The sequence below is a fragment of the Telmatherina bonti genome (genome assembly GCF_933228915.1).
Source record: "Telmatherina bonti genome assembly, chromosome: 3".
NCBI classification, from domain to species: domain Eukaryota; kingdom Metazoa; phylum Chordata; class Actinopteri; order Atheriniformes; family Telmatherinidae; genus Telmatherina; species Telmatherina bonti.
In genome coordinates, this window is record NC_136621.1 from 16,439,247 (window position 1) to 16,457,995 (window position 18,749).

At 40.2% G+C, this 18,749-nt stretch overlaps 1 protein-coding gene across 2 annotated transcripts in view; it reads right to left on the minus strand.

Moving 5' to 3' along the window:
• Window positions 1–3,833: 3,833 nt before the first annotated feature.
• glra3 (glycine receptor, alpha 3) overlaps window positions 3,834–18,749 on the minus strand; it is a gene marked incomplete at both ends in the record, with an annotated part of 57,924 nt that continues 43,008 nt past the window's right edge. The window contains 5 exons of one of the 2 annotated variants that reach the window (XM_079238361.1): window positions 3,834–4,163; window positions 5,307–5,438; window positions 8,346–8,495; window positions 12,732–12,946; window positions 15,475–15,612. In XM_079238361.1, coding sequence (XP_079094487.1) covers window positions 3,834–4,163; window positions 5,307–5,438; window positions 8,346–8,495; window positions 12,732–12,946; window positions 15,475–15,612 — 965 coding nt within the window. The remainder of the gene's footprint in view (window positions 4,164–5,306; window positions 5,439–8,345; window positions 8,496–12,731; window positions 12,947–15,474; window positions 15,613–18,749) is intronic. The other variant, XM_079238362.1, reaches the window with a different exon arrangement.

The window sequence follows — 18,749 nt, forward strand, 5'->3', positions numbered from 1 at the left end:
TGTAAAATATCTGAATGTTGACTAGGATTAAAAAAAAAATCTAGCTTTTACGAACAGTTTGATGCAAATACAAAGACCACCTGGACCAAAAATAGCAAAACATGGCTTGGAGTTTTAAGTGTTGAACTACCACGATCATATGTTTAAATCTAAACTACAAACGTTAAAAGAAAAAGAAGTTTGAGGGCTGGTGGGTCCTTTAGGTTTCAGAGGTTTCCTCTGTTTATAAGAGAAGTTTGAGATGATGTAAGATCAGTGTGTACAACGGAATAAACAGGAAGTCAGAAACATCTTGGTGCAGCTTAGTTTGGATTTTCTACAAATCTCGCTCCGCATCAGGAGCTCGCTGCTGCACAACAGGAAAGTCTCAGCAGAATTTTGCAAATATTTCTGGCGAGGAAGCGGTGAAGGGCTACGGGACGGGAAAGGCTTCATGTTAACAAGCTAACGGTGCATCCTTCCAGGAAACACTTGCAGTGTGTGAATGTGGCAAATCTGACTCTCTCACTACCCTCCTGCGCGCCGTGTTTAATGTGATGTACGCTTAAGAAAAAAATCAGCTCACAGCACTGAACATGTCTGTCTAGATGGTTGGAAAGTTTATCATCACCTTCTAGATGATTTCTCTGATGGGATGAAATATAATGGGAGATTAAAAAAAAAAAAAAGTACTTTTAGGGTCTGGGACTGGCTAGGCTGAGCATTGTGCAGATGTACTGGGTCTCAGCCAACTGAGCTATAGGAAACTGTGACTTTAACCCACCAAACAGTAACGTTTCTGTATGTTTTAGCCACAAGCTCTGGATGTTTTACATGAAATGACAAGCAGCTGCGTTGTCTTCAGTCTCTAACTGCCCACCAGTCAGGTCTGAAAAGCTCTTTGAAACACATGCAGACAGTTAAACATAAGTCTTTTCAGGTGGTTTTAAACAGAGTCTGATAAGCTGATGTTTGCAGCTGACAGGAAGAAGGGTTGGAGCTGTGGAGCTTGGCCTTTCCTAGAAAACTATTTCCACAGAAACATAGTCTACTCAGAGTTCAAACTGACATGACGCAGCAATAACATGACCGAGTAAAGATAACAGTAAACTGCAGAGGAGCAGCTTTCTTTCACGTATGACCTCATTAACAAAGAAGCTGAGGTTGTTCTCTGAGACATGCCAGGCAGCAGATATTCCAGATGCAACATGAGAGATCTGAACATGAAGACATGACATCAACATGAAACACGTCACCGTCCTGCCAGCTCACTTCAGCATTTAACCCGAATCTGAACATGTTGGAACGGATTAAACTTTGGTTTTTACATCGCTGCAGACAGAACCAACACAACATATTTGATGTTTTCTCCGCTTCATCTGTGTTTATATTACAGGTTGTGACTCATTCCTCAGAACAACTGGGACGGGGAAAAAGACATGTCAAATTAAAAAAAAAAAAAAAAGATTTGGTCCCAAAGTTTGAGCATCAAATGGCTCCAGTTTGATATTAAATGTGTGAGAAAAACCAGACTATAGGAGGAAGGGGTTAAAATAAGAGCCGAAACTCTTCCTACATCCAGATCATCAGTGCAGAGATTTACAGAAGCAACTTTTACTGAATATGTTGTGAACATCTGTAAAATGTAATGAAATGTAAAAATGTCATGAAGCTGAAGTTAAAAATACTCTTTCTGATTTGGGGGATAAACGTCACTAGTTAAACATCCTGAGCAGATACAACATTAAACAGTAAAAACAAGAAAGCAAAGAGCGAGTTCACAGTGAAAACAGCGGATAAATTTCCCTTTTCCCACTCGGAACATCGACGTTCCACCCTTCATAGACAACCAGGTGGAAACAACAGAGTTGGTGTCGACGTTCAGAGCTGTGCGTCTGTGGTGTGACATTTGAGGTGGGGCTAAAAGGGGAGGAAAACACAATGTTGGCAGCTGAGCTGTAAGACACGAGTGGGTGAAACAGTGTGTGTGTGACTGTGTGTGTTTATTTGGTCCTTGTCAGGAGTGCAGCCTCGGCACAGCACGGCTGCAGCTTGGGACTACAAAACATAATCCTCCATATTTGTAGTCTTTTTCATCAGCAGGTCAGTGTTGCTGTTCCAGGCTTTTCCTGTTCTCTGTGTCAGAGGGTCCGCTTGTGGAGGTGAACCGACCTGTATAATAAACCTGGCTTTAGATGTTCCACGTCTTGTTGCTCTGATGGGATGTGACGGGAATACTGAGCTGGAAACTGATCAGTTGCTGTGGAAGACTGGTTTCTGGACTTTCTGCTGTCCAGCAGGTTCTGATCGATGGAGGCGTTTTCCTGCCGGCATCTCATAATTATAAGATTTAAAGTAATCATGAAATAAAACAAATTCATTTTTATCTTATATTTATGACTTTTTATCTCATAACAATGACTTAAAATGTCACATTTATAAGACAGTGATTTTAACACGCAAGTGACGTGAATGTGAGCGTAGAGGAGCTCCTCTTCCTCACCGTGCATCCTGCTGCAGCGTTCCAACGCACCCATCTGCAGACCTGGGATCAGATCTGCTCTATCAGCACACAGCATCAATTTGGTCATAAATTTAAAAAACTCACTCCATTATGAAAAGTATTAAAGATATTTCACTGTTTTCCTGAATCTGTTTGGGTTTAAGAAGACATAAGAAAAAGAGAGGAAGAAACATTTCTGGAATGTAAACAGATGTAAATAGTATTTTTTTTTTTAATCTGTGAAATAAGAACAGAAATGTGGGTTTTTGCAGAGATGAGGTTTAAATTCACATTTCTGCTTAACATAAAGGAAAGTTATAAAGCCAGACATTAAACTGCATTAATTGGATTTGTTGCACCTGTACTCAGGTGTTTCTGCTTCCTCAGGTGCGACACCTGAAGGCAACATGGACGCCAGCAGCACACCTGTTGTATCAGGTATGATACAGACGGATTTAACTCAACCTGAGTCGTCATCTGTGGGGTCTGTCGGAGGGGTTTCTGAGGCAGTGGAGCAGGGGCCTGTAAAGGAGAGCCATTACCTGACTGACTGACTACAAACGTGCACGTGAAGCAGCTTCTTTGTCACTATAATTTTAAAAAAAAACACAGATGTTTTGGAGAAGCAGCAGGAACTAAGAACCTGACAGCAGTCACAGCTGCTGGATCAGGTTATTTCATGATTCTGTGATCAGAAAATGATCAATTATTTTTTATAAATAAATCTCAAAGGAAATTTCAATAAAATAAAATAATTTTAGTATTTGGATTAAAATGAATAATTTAATAGAAATTTTAACAAAAAAATTATACAATTCTCATAAAGTTCAAATTCAATAAAATCATCTGAAATATTTTGAATAATATATTTGAATTCATTTGAACAGGAAATATAAAATAACTTAAAATGTTTCTAAGTTTAAAATTACCTAAGAAATAATTTATGTAAACGACCTTTAAAAAAAAAAATCTATTTTAAATATATTAACTCATATTAGCTACCTAATAAATATCTATAATGTTTGAACATTATATTGAATATTCATTCTGAAGATAAATATCAATAATAACTTATAGACTTGTTAAAATAATGTTAATGTTATATAATTTATTCAACTTGGAATAAATTTGCAGCAAATTTATAATAATAATTAACTTGTTTGACTGTATGATATATTTAATAATGATATTTAAGTAATGTTTCAGGTTGAGCCTTCAGCAGCTGGATGTGTGTGTGTGTGTGGGGGGGGGTACTACATGGTGCTCTTGGCCAGCGTTGGGTGGAGGCCCGGTCGGGGCAGGACAGGTGTTTTTACAGGAAGTCAATGTGAAGATGGAACTTTCTGGTTCCTTATTGCTTATGAACGTCTTCATGCCGCAGGATCTTGTAAAGAACCCAGTAGAAGATGTTGAAGAAGAGGAAGGCCAGAGGGAAGCCGGCCCGCGACACCGTGTCGATCTTCTTGGCTCTGTCGATGAACAGCTTCCTCATCTCCTCCGTGGTTTTGCCCCCGCTGCTCGCTGCCGCTCCAGGTGGATTCTGGGTGGTGTTAGCTGTGGCTCCTGGGGGACTGAGCACGGCCACAGCGTTGTTGGTGTTGACTTTAGAGTCTTTCCTGATGCTGGGAGTCGATGTCACGGCAGCTGTGGGGGTCGGCCTGCTCTCATGGACCTCGGCCTCCTGTTGGAGAGAGGAGAGGAGGAGGAGGAGGAGGTAGTCACACATCAGACCACTTAAACTTCTTCTCACTGACTCTGACATGACTCTGAAGTAAAAACAGATTATAAATGTAATCCCATGTTTGGTTGTGGGATTTTTATTTGAAGTTTAGAGAAATTTAGTTGAAACTATTTGTATTGTGAGCTTAAAATCCTGGATCAGACCAGCAGGATTAAAATCATCAAACATCCCAGCAAGCAGTCTCTGTGGTTAAACTGGAATCTCATGCTGACCATTAAAACAACAGCCACGATTCTCCCGCAGGCGCAAAGGACAGAATCAACAAAAGATTGGAAATAAATGCCAGGAAAGGAAAATACAAAAAGACTATAAGTTTCAGTCGATATAGAGGCAAATAAATATTTAGGTCAGATAAGATAAAATTATATGAAAATTTTAAATTGAAAATAAAATAAAATCAAAGTGAAATAAACAGAATGGAAAAAGAAAAAAGAGTGATAACTTAAAAAATATGTGAAATAAAAAAAAAGTGAAATAAAAATGATGTGAAATAAAATCCATTTAAATAAGTAAATCAAACTAAATGAATTAATAGAAATAAAAGTTGAAAAAAATCTATTTAAAAAAAATAGTCTAAAATAAAAAAACAAAATTTAGCGAAAGAAAACAAAGCTAAAAGTTCTAAATTAAAATTAATCAATAAAATCATATAAAAACTAAAAATACACTAAAAGATACTAAAATAAAATAAAGGTAAATGAAATAATGTAATATTTTTATAATCTAGAGTAAATATTTGAGAGGGAATTCAGCGAAAGCGCAGCAGGATTTAGAGGATCATTAATTTTTCCATCCTGTCCACCAACAAATTCTGATGACAGACTGGAATAACTGGATTTCTTTTTTAAAACCACTTTCATCTCATTAATTTAATAATCCTGCTGGTTGTTACTGTTTTGCAGTTTGACTGTAGGTGGACCAGCATAACATCTGACTGCAGTTACCTGCTCTCCTGCAGATCATGTAGGTGCTGAATGAGTGACAAAAAACACATGCAGACATGCGCACACACACACACACACACACACACACACACACACACACATACACACGTACACACACACACGTGCACAGTGCCTTTACCCTGCTGTGGTGGCTGGTGTAGAAGCTGCTCATAGATCCGTACAGAGGCTCTGAAGGTTGGAGGCCGTTGTCAGTTTTAACACGACGCAGGGACTCAGCTAGCTCCTCTGGATCAACTGCACCTCCACTGTTCTACCGGCCGACAGCATGCACACACGTGATCAACACACAGAAACCCAGAGGAAAACAGAACATCCAAAAACAGGACCGGACCGGATCGCTCAGTCATTCAGTCAACAGGAGCTCCATCTCAGTAATTTGCCCTCTGTGGGGATCAATGAAGTGTCGGCCATGTTTGTTGTAACAGAAGCAGCTGATTGTTCATGGAAGGAAAGTCTTGAAAAAAAAAAACCTTAAAAATAAATAAAAAGCATCAAATGACCCTGCAGCAACTACTTACAGCTAAATGCAGGTAAAAAGCTTAACCGTTGCCCTGACAACTGTGTCCCAGACATACAGGAACACCTTAGTGAAGTAGTCTCAGAAACCTTGGTGTTCTCGTCTCTCAGCACCGTTCAGAAGAACCACATGCTTCTGTCAATTTCTCCAAACTATGAAGAATTCTGCCTAAAACAGAGCTGGAGATTATTATCCATGCTTTTATTTATATTTCATTTAGACGATCCTAACAGTGTTTTTTTAGTTATTTTACCAGTTTTATTAAATTATTTTATTTATAACAGCTGCTTCTTCAGGCAGTATAAAATTCTGCAGCTCAGCTTTTAACCATTTCATGCATAGTGGGTCTGTGGTGGACACCTATTTACAAGCTTTTTTCTTACATATTAACAAATGAGGATGGTATTTTGTAAATAAACGACTTCAGTGGATGTTACTGAGTCATCCAATACGTTTCCACTCACTGAAGACTAAATAAATATAAGATATAACTGAACATAATGTAATTACGCAAGTTTACCTTTGTGATATATCGGGGGAAAAAAAATGAGACAGCTATATTTGATAGAAGATTTACAAAATATAATTATGATTATATTATTTTATTTTACAAATAATTTATAGAATACATCAAAATAAATAATAAATCATGATAAATTCTAAATACTACTAAAAAAAAAAAAGTATCACTGCATATGTCTGTAGAGGTAAAATATTGTATGTAAAAAAATATTGCATTGTTTTGTTTTTTTTTTAAATTAATTCATGCATGAAAGGGTTAAACAGCACAAACAACAGACATCATGTACCCCGTCGGCCTCGCTGCACTGGCATCCACTGGATTTTATTATGAGTTTTAGAGTTTTACTTCTCATGTTTAAAGCCGCATCTTTCTCAGCCTCAGCATTGCTGATCTACAACATATCTACAACCATTCTCGTCTTTTGAGATCAGCTGTTCAAAGACTGATAGTGGTTCCAGAGACACACTTTAAGTCTCAAGTTTCTGTCCCCAGAGTGTGAACCTGAGTTTTAATGCCTTGATTTGCCTTCATTTTGTTGAGATGTCATATTTTATGTTTGCTCTGATCACCCCTTGTCTTTTTCTTAGATTCTCTGTTCTTTCTGGTTTTTCTTTCATTTTTGATGATATTAAAGTACTTTGTGGCTTTAATCTGAGAAAGTGCAAAACAATATATAAAACATAAACACAGAAATAATACATTTAAAATATGTAAAGCTCCACATCTGAAGCAACCTTCCTCTGAGTGATGCTGAGAAACTGGTCCAACTGGTCCAACCTAGACTGGTCTACTGCAATGCTATTTTATGCCGGTTCCAATAATTCCCTGAAAATATTTCATCTTATTCATAACACTGGACTGGAGCCTTCAGAGTGCGTCACATGTCCCCTGTCTTCACTTCAGAAGGTCTCAGTGAAGTTTGCGCTCCAGTTTAAAATCTTCCTCAGCACATAAAGTCCAGTAAAGATCTGCTCGTTTTGATGCAGTTTGGTTTGGCAAACCATGACCTTTACTGCGTTTCCACAGCCAATTGTAGCTTTACCTGCTAGGTGGCAACAGATATCTCAGTTACTGGCGTGATGTCCATGGTGTGACGAAGAAGAACCCGACCCAGAAACAAAGGGGGAGAATAGTGCACATCCACCTGTTGTCTTCTTTCTTCTTGTCATGTGGCTTTACTAAACATGCAGCTGTTCCATGTTTGTTGTTATTGCTGCGTCACACAGCGTGTCTAGCTCCACACTTTAGGGGCAGATTGTTCATATTTATCCACATTTATCTTTAACCTGTAGATTAAAATGTGTTATTTTTGACCCCACTGGCAAAGTCCTAAAAAAAGTAGGACAGCTCAGATCGGATATTTTTGCACCCTTCCCAATTTTTTTCTCTGTGGAAATGCAAAAAAAAAAAATCAGTACTGTCCATACCAACTGATGTCCTGCCAGCTATTACAAAGCTAAGGCACCTACTGCTCACTGATGTTTAGTTTAGGTGGGACGAGCTGCAGGTTCTGGGTGCAAAACATGGACAGTCACTCTGTCTTTAAGATAAGACTTACAACTTTCCACTTTGAAAGAGTTGCTGTTTAACTCAGCAGACAATTTGCTTGATATTTCATTTTCATTCACGACTCAGTTGGACTTTCAGGAAATTTGTTTAATTATTCTAAAAAACTGGTGTATAAATAATATAAACTGATTTTACTGACTGTCTCCATCAGTTTATCTAAATGACTCATTTTGATTGGATTGATGATGGAAGTGAATTATTTTCATAGTCAAAGCCAAAGTAATTCTCTTTCTCCTCTCCTCGTCTCAGTTCTGCTCAAAAAGTCGACTGAATGCTGAGTGGATCCTTTCCCGACCGCTTCTCATGCACTGACTACACGCTCATCCTGTGTGGATGGCCTGTTGTCATGGATGCAGCCACAGTCATGCCGTCTCATGCACTGATTTGAGTCAGAAAAACATGCACAGATAACGTCAATGTTTCTAACTTCTGATGCAGTGACAGCATGTGTCCACAAGGTGGCATTTTACACCCAAACACGTCTATGTGTGCAGATCAACGCTGTGACCTGGTCATTTCTCTCTGCTAACTACAGGGTTTTTCTGTACCTTGCTCTTGTTCTTGGGTTGCCGTCTGAATCTCAGCAGCTCTTTATGTTGCCTGGACACAAAGTTGACGGCAGCATACTCCAACAAAGCAGAGAAGACAAAGAGGAGACACACCGCCATCCAGATGTCGATGGCTTTCACGTAGGAGACCTGAAATCAAACACACCTGGTGAGACAAACCTTTTCTTTTTCCTGCCATTTCTTCCATTCGGGAGCCTCCGTTGGTCTGCAGAGACCAGAACAGAAGATGAGATTCATGAAACCTGGTGGCACGTTAAAGGTGGCGTATGTAAGATTTTCAATATTTTTAAAAATAAACTAAAAAAAACAAAACAACTACAATCATAATTAGATGGTTTTTTTGAACATGTAGGTTCCAGTCTGTTCATATTTGATGTGTTATTAAATTACAAGTTTAATTAATGACAAAGACCCTTCTTAAATGTTTGCCTACCAGTAAAAAAAAAAGTGCTTTTTGTCATTTGTCATTAATTAAACTTGTAATTTAATAACTCATCAAATATGGACAGACTGGAACCTACATGTTCAAAAAACTATCTAATTATGATTGTAGGTATTTTATTAATTTATTTTGAAAATATTGAAAATCTTACATACTCCACCTTTAAGCAAACTAAGAGCCCTGGAAACACTCTGCTGCTCGTTTTACTACCTGAAACTTAACTCAGGCTTCATAAAGCTGCGACCTCACAGATATTCCATCTAAATTTTCTTGCAGTACTTACAGATCACATCTGCTGCCCAAAACACTCACTCGTGACTGAGCAACCGACGCCTGCGGTGTCAAAAAGATGTAACCTCATTCCTGCATGAAATAATGACTTATTCAGACACATGTAATATACTGGAGTGCAAATCCCTGTTAAAGACCGGAAACATGAGAAACCTCCTAACCTCTAAACACACACACACACACACACACACACAAGCCCAGTCAGAGTGTGGTGTGTGTACAGTGCATGATGAGAGCGCTCAGCAGAATTATGTAATGCAGCGCTCCATGTCGGATTTTTTCTCATGCATACAAGATACCAGAACAAGACTGAGGGGCTCGTTCTCACTCACGCTCCAGCAGATCCACGATGTGTGTAATCAACACACGCTCGTGCTCACCCATGCACGACAACCGTTGGTATAATGAATGAAGACAGGAGGCGTTTCAGGTCTCGTCTCGTAGGAGAATAAATCAGATCTGCCACAGTTTCTGCTCGCCACAACATCTCACCTCCAAACTGTTTTCTTCCAGATATGCAGCGATGAGACCGAGGTGCCTGCACACGGCAGACACAGCAGGCGTAAAGTTCCACAATAAAAACAAAACTAATGACTGACTCTGGATTCAGACATTTTGAATAAACTCTACTTAATGAGGTCTTTATTTCCTGCCTCCTGTCTGAAACAAAACATACACCAAATACAGAAGTATATCTTTACAACTACAATGGCGTTATTAATAATCTGACACACGTGAGATGACTACAGAAGTGTCAGAACCAAGATGTCAGAGTAAATTTACCTGGAACACAATAGAAAATGTGAATGGTTATCTTCTTCTGAAAGAAACCCACATTACTTTCAGTGAAAACCACATAGCAGCCCAATTCATCCAGCAATAAGTAAAGTAGTCCTACGTGTTAGTAAAATATTCCTAGGAATTAGTGAAGTAGTCCTGTGAGTTAGTACTGGAATGAGTAACGTTTCACCACAAAACTGCAAAATAAGACATGATTTACGAGTCTGGGTTCCAGCTGGAGGAGTTTTTGTCCCAGAAATACGTGTAATCAGCACAATCTCTGCTTTCATGCGACGCCTTGTGTGTGTGGGTTTGCTTAAAGTGGAGAAATGAGCAGATGCCCTAAAGTGGACTGTGCTGTTTAATGTGTTTCTTACATTCCCATATAAATGCTTGGGGTTTGCACTGTGTTTAAATAGGATGACAATGCTTCATACATGTTAGGATTGCTGCTGTCAAGTGTCTCAAACATCTTCTGTACTGTAGGGTCTCGTGCTTCCTGTGCAGGGTTTAATCAGGAAGAGGCTAAACGCTGAACTCTAAAATGACTCAATGCTGCTTCCCGCTGGGCATCAAGAGGCAGTACAAGCCCATCACTTCTGCTTTGCCTCCTGACTGGCCTGCAATAGAGAGGTGTAGCTGCGTCCATCACTGGACAAAATGATGGCAGCAGCTCTGTTAAATTTGCTGCTATCTGTGCTAAAAAGCCTGTTTTCACTGTGTGGCCCTCAAGTGTATCCAGTTCTGACAGCAGGCTTGGACCCCCCTGTGGCAGCCCCTACTGAGGACAGACTCTGTGGCATAACTTCACCTGACACAAGATGTGGAACCAAAGCATGGCTCTTTCTTCCAGGCTGTAAAGCGATGCAGCTCACTGATTTATGCTTTAGGACTGTCAAATATTATAGGTTGATGCAAAGAGATTCATTTGTGGAATCAAAATGTTCATTTTGTTTGATTTATCAACACAAACAACGAAGTTATGAGCGCTGCTATACACAGTCAGAACATGGCAACATCTTGGCGAGAGAAGCGGATTTTGGACATGAAGGCGCTTTGACCCAGCAGTGAACCGAATCCACAGAAAAATACTTTAGATGTTTTGTCCTTTTTTTTTTCTTTTTTTTTTACAGATTCATCATTAATTTTAGACATCATCATAGCAAGGGAGGACCTGTCAGTGCAGACAAAGCTGAACATCTTTCTGGGAACTGGATTATAAGTTTAAAAGCAGCGTGGTCACGACTGGTTTGAATTCTAAAAACAGTCAGACTGCATATCATTTTATACTGGAAACATCGCAGCTTACCTGAACCCACAGACTCTGATGTTGCACCATCTGGATACAAGACAAGGAAGTAGCTATTTCTAGTTTTTCCATCTGGGCATTTTTTCCCCCCCATGAATGTGTCTCTCTGACCCGGCCAGGTCCCCTCTCTAATGTTGGTCTAGAACTGTCTGTGATTGCTCCTCTGTCCATATTTCCACATACATGTAAATGGCGTGTTCAGTGATCAAAACAATTTCAGCTAAGAAGATGCATGTTGTTATGCATGTACTGGTATTTACAGAGTGTCACTGAACATCACAAATCCTGTCAATCAAAGCAGTGAATGGTGACACATCTCATTTAAGATGTACACACACACACACACACACACACACACTTACACACAAACTAACTCTTCCCTCATCCGTCCTCCCAGCTCCTCTGGGCACGGTGGGTGGTTGTTTATCTCAACCACAGGTCCGCTACCAGATTCCTGGGAGCTCGAGGGTCCTACACAGCATCTCAGCTGTTCTTTTTACCTATGCTGATGGACGTGACTTAAATTTATGTAATTCTGTTTGAATCATATTTGCATTATTTGTATGTGTGTGTGTGTGTGTGAGAGACTCATTTTTAGTGTAGGGGGCTAAAATAGCAGAAAAAACATGCAGATATTGTCAGAAGGTCTATCTTAAGGCAAGCCATGAAGTTTTCCTGAACCAGGAGAGATGATTACTGGAGGCTAGTAAAATGATATCAGACGTAACTATCTGATTGAATCTGAGTCTGAGAGGAGCTGCAGGGGAATGGGGAGAAAAGTGACCAAAGACGTTTTTTTCCTGCAGAGTTTCTGAATCAGAGCAGACGGCGTGGAGGCTTCTGTTTATGTGCTACATTACATTATCGCTGCTGGACAGACGACATGACTGAAAACAGTCCAACATGAAGCATGTCATCCTCTAACACACAACTCGTGGCCGTGACTACACATTTACTCATCTGTGCACTCATGGAGTCTCTGTGAGGTGAAATCTGGGTCTCAGACCATGTTTACTTCTGGTTTCAAGTTTTTTTTTGTTTTTTTAAATTGAAAAGCTCAAGTTCATGTGGAAATAAAGGAGTAAAACCAAAAGTATGACCTTCTTCTATCTTCCACCTAGGAGGTTATGGTTTCTGCTTGCTTTAACTTACTGTCTGTTTTGTAGCAACTTTATGCAAAAACTACTGTGCAGAGAACAGGTCTTGGTCTAACTTAGATGCCATTTACCTTTAGGACTGATCTGGAAGGAAATGTGGACACAGGAATATTTTTTAAAGGATTCTTTACAATCTGGGTGGAAATAAGCTGCTTGATGAAGATCTGTGCTTTTGTTTATTGTTGACATTCTTTCTTTTTCTTTCTTATAATTATTGACAAACTGCACTTTATCATTCCAGTCCAAAATCTAAAGTATTTGTAGTTTTCTATCATAACATTTTCTTCATAATCCGTTTTGAGATGTGATCTTGCATGAAGGACTCTGGAGCAAACATGATGAAGAGGAGGAAGAAAACCTGCACAAACAGCAGCTGACATGCAGACCTTTGGCAGTGAAGTCCTGGAGCCAGAGCTCTGTGTTGTCATGGTGAGGACGGTGGTGATGCCCAACGCCACTCTGGCTGGAGCGGCGTCCATGTTGATCCAGAAAGAGACCCAGGAGAGGATGACGATGAGCAGGGACGGGATGTACATCTGGATCAGGTAGTATCCCATCTGACGCTCCAGGTGGAAGCGCACCTCGATGCAGGTAAACTTACCTGAAACAACCATTAAATAGTTAGTTGGGCAGAAACCAGTGGAAGATGAGAAGCACACCATCATGTTCTCAGTTCAACAAATATTCTGCATGCAGAGAAGCTGGAATTAAATCTGCATGAAAAGATGCAGATACTGAATTAAGCTGACAAAACCCCAGAAATCATTTGTAAATTTCATGCAGAACATTTAAAACAGAATTATAATTCCTCCACAGATAAAGTGATTCATTACTTCAAAATGTGATGCTCCTTTACATAATTTCATCTTCAGCTCTTGCATATTAATTCCACATAAACATATAAAATGAACAGGAACTTTCAGCAGATTAACTCAATTTTGTTGTGCTGAGAAGGTGTCGATGAGTTTGCCGTCTTACAGATGTTGGAGTAACTCAGCTCCATATTTACAAAGAAACTGGTCTAAGCTTTTGCATCTATTTCTGGCTAAACTGGAGACTAGTCCAATTTAAAGTATAAGATAGACATTTACTGTCACTGTACATCTCAGCTAACAATGAAATTAGAGCGAGCAGCTAATCTCCAGAGCAAGAATAAAAACCCTTCTGAAGTAAATAAAGCTGAGTAGAATAAAAATTAAAAATGTGAAAATATACAAACATGTCAGATGTTAATAAAATAAAATAAAAGAACAAAAAAAAACCCATTGTACTTGATAAACTGCAAAAACGTAAACAGTCATTCAGAAATGCGATGGTGAGCAGAAATATTGCAGTAAAAGCTGTTGTACTCAGGTAGTGATTGTCTTTGGATTTAGGACCCAAACGGGTCCGATGTGCATCTAAGAGTCCTAAGAGTCTGATCACCCACAGGTAAAAACAGTTTCTGATATGGTTTGTTTAGGACTTGTGGCTTCTGTATTTTTCTCCAGAGGGAAGATGGCAGAAGAGACCCCGGCCCGGATGTAAGTGACTGGTGCAGATTGTCTGTGCCCTGATAAAGCAGGGGGATGTTGTGATGTCTTCCAGGGAGGACAGCCGATGATGTTCTGGGCTTCTCTGATCACCGGCTGCAACACTATGTTGTCTCCAGCTGAGAAGCTTGTGAACCATGTATGTAACAGATGTTGTCAGCTGTAGTCTGGTAGAAGGTACTCAGCAGGCCGGCCTCCAAGCCTGATTTTTATTTTTACCACTGCCAACATATTGATGGACGTTGTTATGTCGTTGGAGAGGTGGAATGTGAAACAATATAAATCCATAAGATATCCATCCATTCTCCATCTCCACTTATCAGCCAGCAGACTAAGTCCTGACTTCTTTTAGCTCATCCAGGGAATCCAGAGGGGTTCCCAGGTCAGCTGAAAGATGCGGTCCCTCTGATGTGTCCTTGGTCTTGGATACCCTCCTGGTGGGACGTGCCAAGAAGACCTCAGAAGGGAGGCATCCAGGAGGCATCTTAGCCAGATGGCCGGGTGCTGGAGAAAAGAAACTCCAACAAACAGTTTTCTGACCATCTGTTCTCTAAAGAGGCTCACAGTGTCATAATTACAAGATTTCTCCATCACCGAGCCACTTCATCTTGCTCTGGATGAGGAGCAGCAGCAGTTGTACTGAACTGGTCCTGGATGACCAGGCTTCTCACACCGTCTGTAAGGGACAGTCCAGCCGCTCTGTGGAGGAAACTCATTTCACATGTTTTTATTTTTGATCTTCCTGCAGGATGGTAAAAAATGCCTTTAACAAAACTGTTTCTAATAGCTTCTAATGTTACATATAAGATGTTCTAATGGAATTCGAATAAAAAAAAAAGTGTTTAAATGTGTCTCTGCAGGAGGTTTTGTCATTGGAGAACATCCACATCGTTGCCATAAAAAGAAGGCAGAAGAAAAGCCCCATCCAGAGGATGATGGAGAAGAAGGTGGTGGATGATAGTGCTTTTTTGTGATGAAAGAAAAGATGTTTAAAAGAAAACATGAAGAGGAGGGAATTCAAGAAAAAGATGAAGGCAGAAAACAAGAAGTTTCTCTCAGATGAGAATCACAGATAAAAAACTTAAAGATCTTTGTGTTTTCTGCACCACAGACGGTCGAACCCACCGATTCAGATCCAGATTATTGTTCGACTTGGTGGACTCTGATGGCTGCTTTCTGCAACTTCACCACTAGGTGTCAGTCATTTTCCTCGTAGCACATTTGACAAAGTAATTATTTAATAGATCAGAATCATGTCTGAAGCTCTGACTGAAGATATTTTTGTGTCTTCCGGTTTAAAGTTTGCAGAAAAAAACCTTTCTGCAATAGCTGATGGTGATGTTGGACCCCGGGGCCCCTTGGAAACCCATATCACCCTCAGCTCATTTTCATGTCAGCACAACTTTATATAAGACTTCAGAAAACATCCAGAGAAAAAGTCCTGCAGGTCCAAACTGACCTGATGTCTTTGCTCAGATCTCATTTATCAACCAGACAGTCTGATCCTGGACACTGGCCTCCTGCAGCATCCAGCAGCACAAACACCACTGATGAGGCATGGCAAGCTGTCCCCCCCCCCCGTGTGTGTGTGTGTTACCTGTGTTGTAGTGCTTTGTGCAGTATCTGAGGTCCGACTCGTCTTTGAGGATGAACTGTGGGAGCGTGAGGCCCTCGGCCACCTGAACCGGTCCGTTCTCCTGCCACTCAAAGATCAGGTCGTTCATGGTGTAACCGACTGGAAAAGCAGAAAGACCACTTAACCAACTATACACACACACACACACACACACACTCACACACACAGAGTACTAAACAGCTGATTTTCCAGGTTTTGCTGTTTTTTTTCCCAGCAAAGAAAAAAATCTTTCTAATTTAATAAACTAATTAAATTTAATTAATTTAATTTATTTCAATGAATTACTTCAATTGATAATCAAGTAACTGAATTAAGTTTATCTAACTTAGAATATTTAGTTGAGTAAAATAATGTTACTGTGATTAACCAGAAATGTATGTTCATGACTTAAGTTGGATCAACTACTTCTCTTTTTAGTGTTAGTAATGAAAAATTATTTAAAAATTATATAAATGAAGAAAATGTATATTTAAAAAAAAAAAAATTTGAAAAAAAAAAACACCCCCATTGGATGAAACTTTTTAGGTTTTATTGTAAATACTCAAATAAACAGTTCTGCACAAACAATAATGCATTAAACATTTCTTTCAACTCTTTACAAAGGACATAATTTTTCTTCCTCATCTCTCATCCCTCATGTTTGTGATTCATTCTGTGATCCTCAGATCACACGGATGTAAAACACAAAGAGATGCGAAGGCACTTACAAACAATTAAAAAGAATGTCAGCACAGGAGAGCACACCTGTTGCTGCTCCAGCTTTTATTACAACCTTTGGGTGTGAAAGCCTTATAGATATTCATGTAAACTATATTAACTTCATGTACAAAAGATGAATGATGGACACACTGTGGATAACACATCTATCCATTTTTTGCCACTTATCCGGGGTCGGGCCATGGGGAGCAGCTTATGCAGGGAAGGCCAGACTTCCCTCTCCCCAGCCACATTTGCCAACTCTGCGGGGGGGGATCCCGAGGCGTTCCCAGGCCAGCCGGGAGATATAATCCCTCCAGCGTGTCCCGGGGTCTCCTCCCGGAAGGACGTGCCTGGAACACCTCTACTCTGAGCCGGGAGGGGCTCAGAGTAGAGCCCCTCCCGGATGACCGAGCTCCTTACCCTATCTCTAAGGGTGAGCCCGGCCACCCTGCAGAGGAAACTCATTTCATTCGCCTGTATACGAGATCTCGTTCTTTCGATCACGACCCGCAGGACATCTCCCAACCCAGAGAGGTGCTGATTCTCATCAGGTTTGAATATTAAAGGGAATTGAAGGTCAGTGTGGGAAGAATTTTACTGGAAGTTCTTCAAAGAAAACTCACAGCACATCATACAGCAAAGCACCTACACAGTCCCATATCTCCCATTCACATGTTTTTAAGAGTTTTAAACTGAGGGAGGCTGATGACGGCCTGATTCTTGACCTTTTTTTCTTTCTTTTTTTTTTTTTTTTTATTCTATTCCAAGTAAAAGGAGCAGAGTACACAAATGCCCTCTTCCCAAACTCAGTGTGAGTTCTGGGCATTGCGGCAGAAGGACAGACCTGGGATTGCGCATTGTGCACTGACTTGTGTTTAAACGTAAGCTAAACGCAGACTTTTGGAGGAGATGGTCCAATAATAGCTTTATAGATAAAAATGTACCAGTGAAGAAGCCTGCGAGAGGACAGAGATAGCCAACCAACCTTAGTATACAATACAGAGCGATATGTGTTTAAATAACTAATAAACTGTCACAAACCATTGGCAACTATACCCAAAAAATCCTGAGGTAGGAAATACCTTCAAAATCTCTGTTAGAAATAATCAAAGAAAAAATGTCTACATGGTTTCTACTTGGATCAATATTTTAAAAAAAAGGCTTAATTTCCTGATAAATGACCTCAGATGCAGAATCTGATAAATCCAATCTGAATTCCCAACAATTAAATCTCACACAATAAAATTCACAGTCAAACTTCAGGCCACATGCACAGTTGTTTTATCCACTTCCATGTTTCCATTCATTAAATCTTTACATTTATTCACAGATATTCAGTTTATTGTGTTTCATCCTGAAACTGTGATGACAGAAATCCAGGACACAAACAGCAGAAACGACTGCTGCTGCTGCACTGAAGGGCTTTTTGGTGAAAGCAGTGACTGGCTGGTGCAGGCTGGTATGAGCCTGCAGACACAAACAAAAGATTCACTTCATCCTGATTCTTAGGATTGGTCTCTAAATGAAAAGTTTGTGTGCATGTTAAGAAAAACAACAACGCACACACAGCAGAGACAGAGCCTGCAGCGGCCTGCTTCTGCTCTGGATGCGTCCACATCTTACCATCGCCTCAAGCGCTAACAAAGATTCTGACTCAGAACATGCCTGAGATCTGTAGGTCACTACGAGCACATTCTCTGAAAACACTGCTGGTTAGAGGAACAATCCCTGATATGAATTAGAGCCAATGTGTCATCTTCACAGTCTGTTACATAAACCTGTGTATCTCCTCATCACACAGCATGAAACAGACCAAAGAAACAAGTGAAATTTAGAAAATCATACTTTCTCCTCCAGAAATAAATTCATCCTGGGTGTCTGTTGAATCTACCATCCCTCACAGATGTTGCTTCATATTACCATGACAGCCTTGCACAGTCGCTGCAGATTTGACGACAGTACATCCACGATGAGAACCTCGTGTTCCGCAACATTTCAATGGTGCTCTACTGAGAACTGGGGACTGTAGAGGTCATTGGAGTCAAGCGAACTCATTGTCATGTTGAAGAAAGCAGTTGGAGATGACTTATGCTTAATGCCATGATGCATTATTGTGCTGGAAGCAGCCAGATGATGCTACACTGATGTCATAAAGGCTGTGACGTAGGATGTGGTGGTTTAACCATGTCATGTTGCTACTGAGGGCTGTGGTGGAATCATTTTACCAACAGCGTCGATGAGAAGGATCCATTTATTCATTATCCAAACCGCTTAGTCCAATTAAGGGTCGCAGGGAAGCTGGAGCCTATTGCACTAGTCTTTGAGCGAGAGGCAGGGTACACCTGGGACAGCTTGCCAGTCCATCGCAGGATAAGCATCCGTTAGTGTGTTTTCCTAAAAATCTTACACATACGGAGAGTCACCACGCAGTCACAGGACACCAGAATGAAACTCTAACCTGATGGGAAGAAGTCTCAGATGTTAGGAAAGAAGAACTGAAAACTGTGCTTGAGGTCGACATTGTCTTTGTGCAAAGA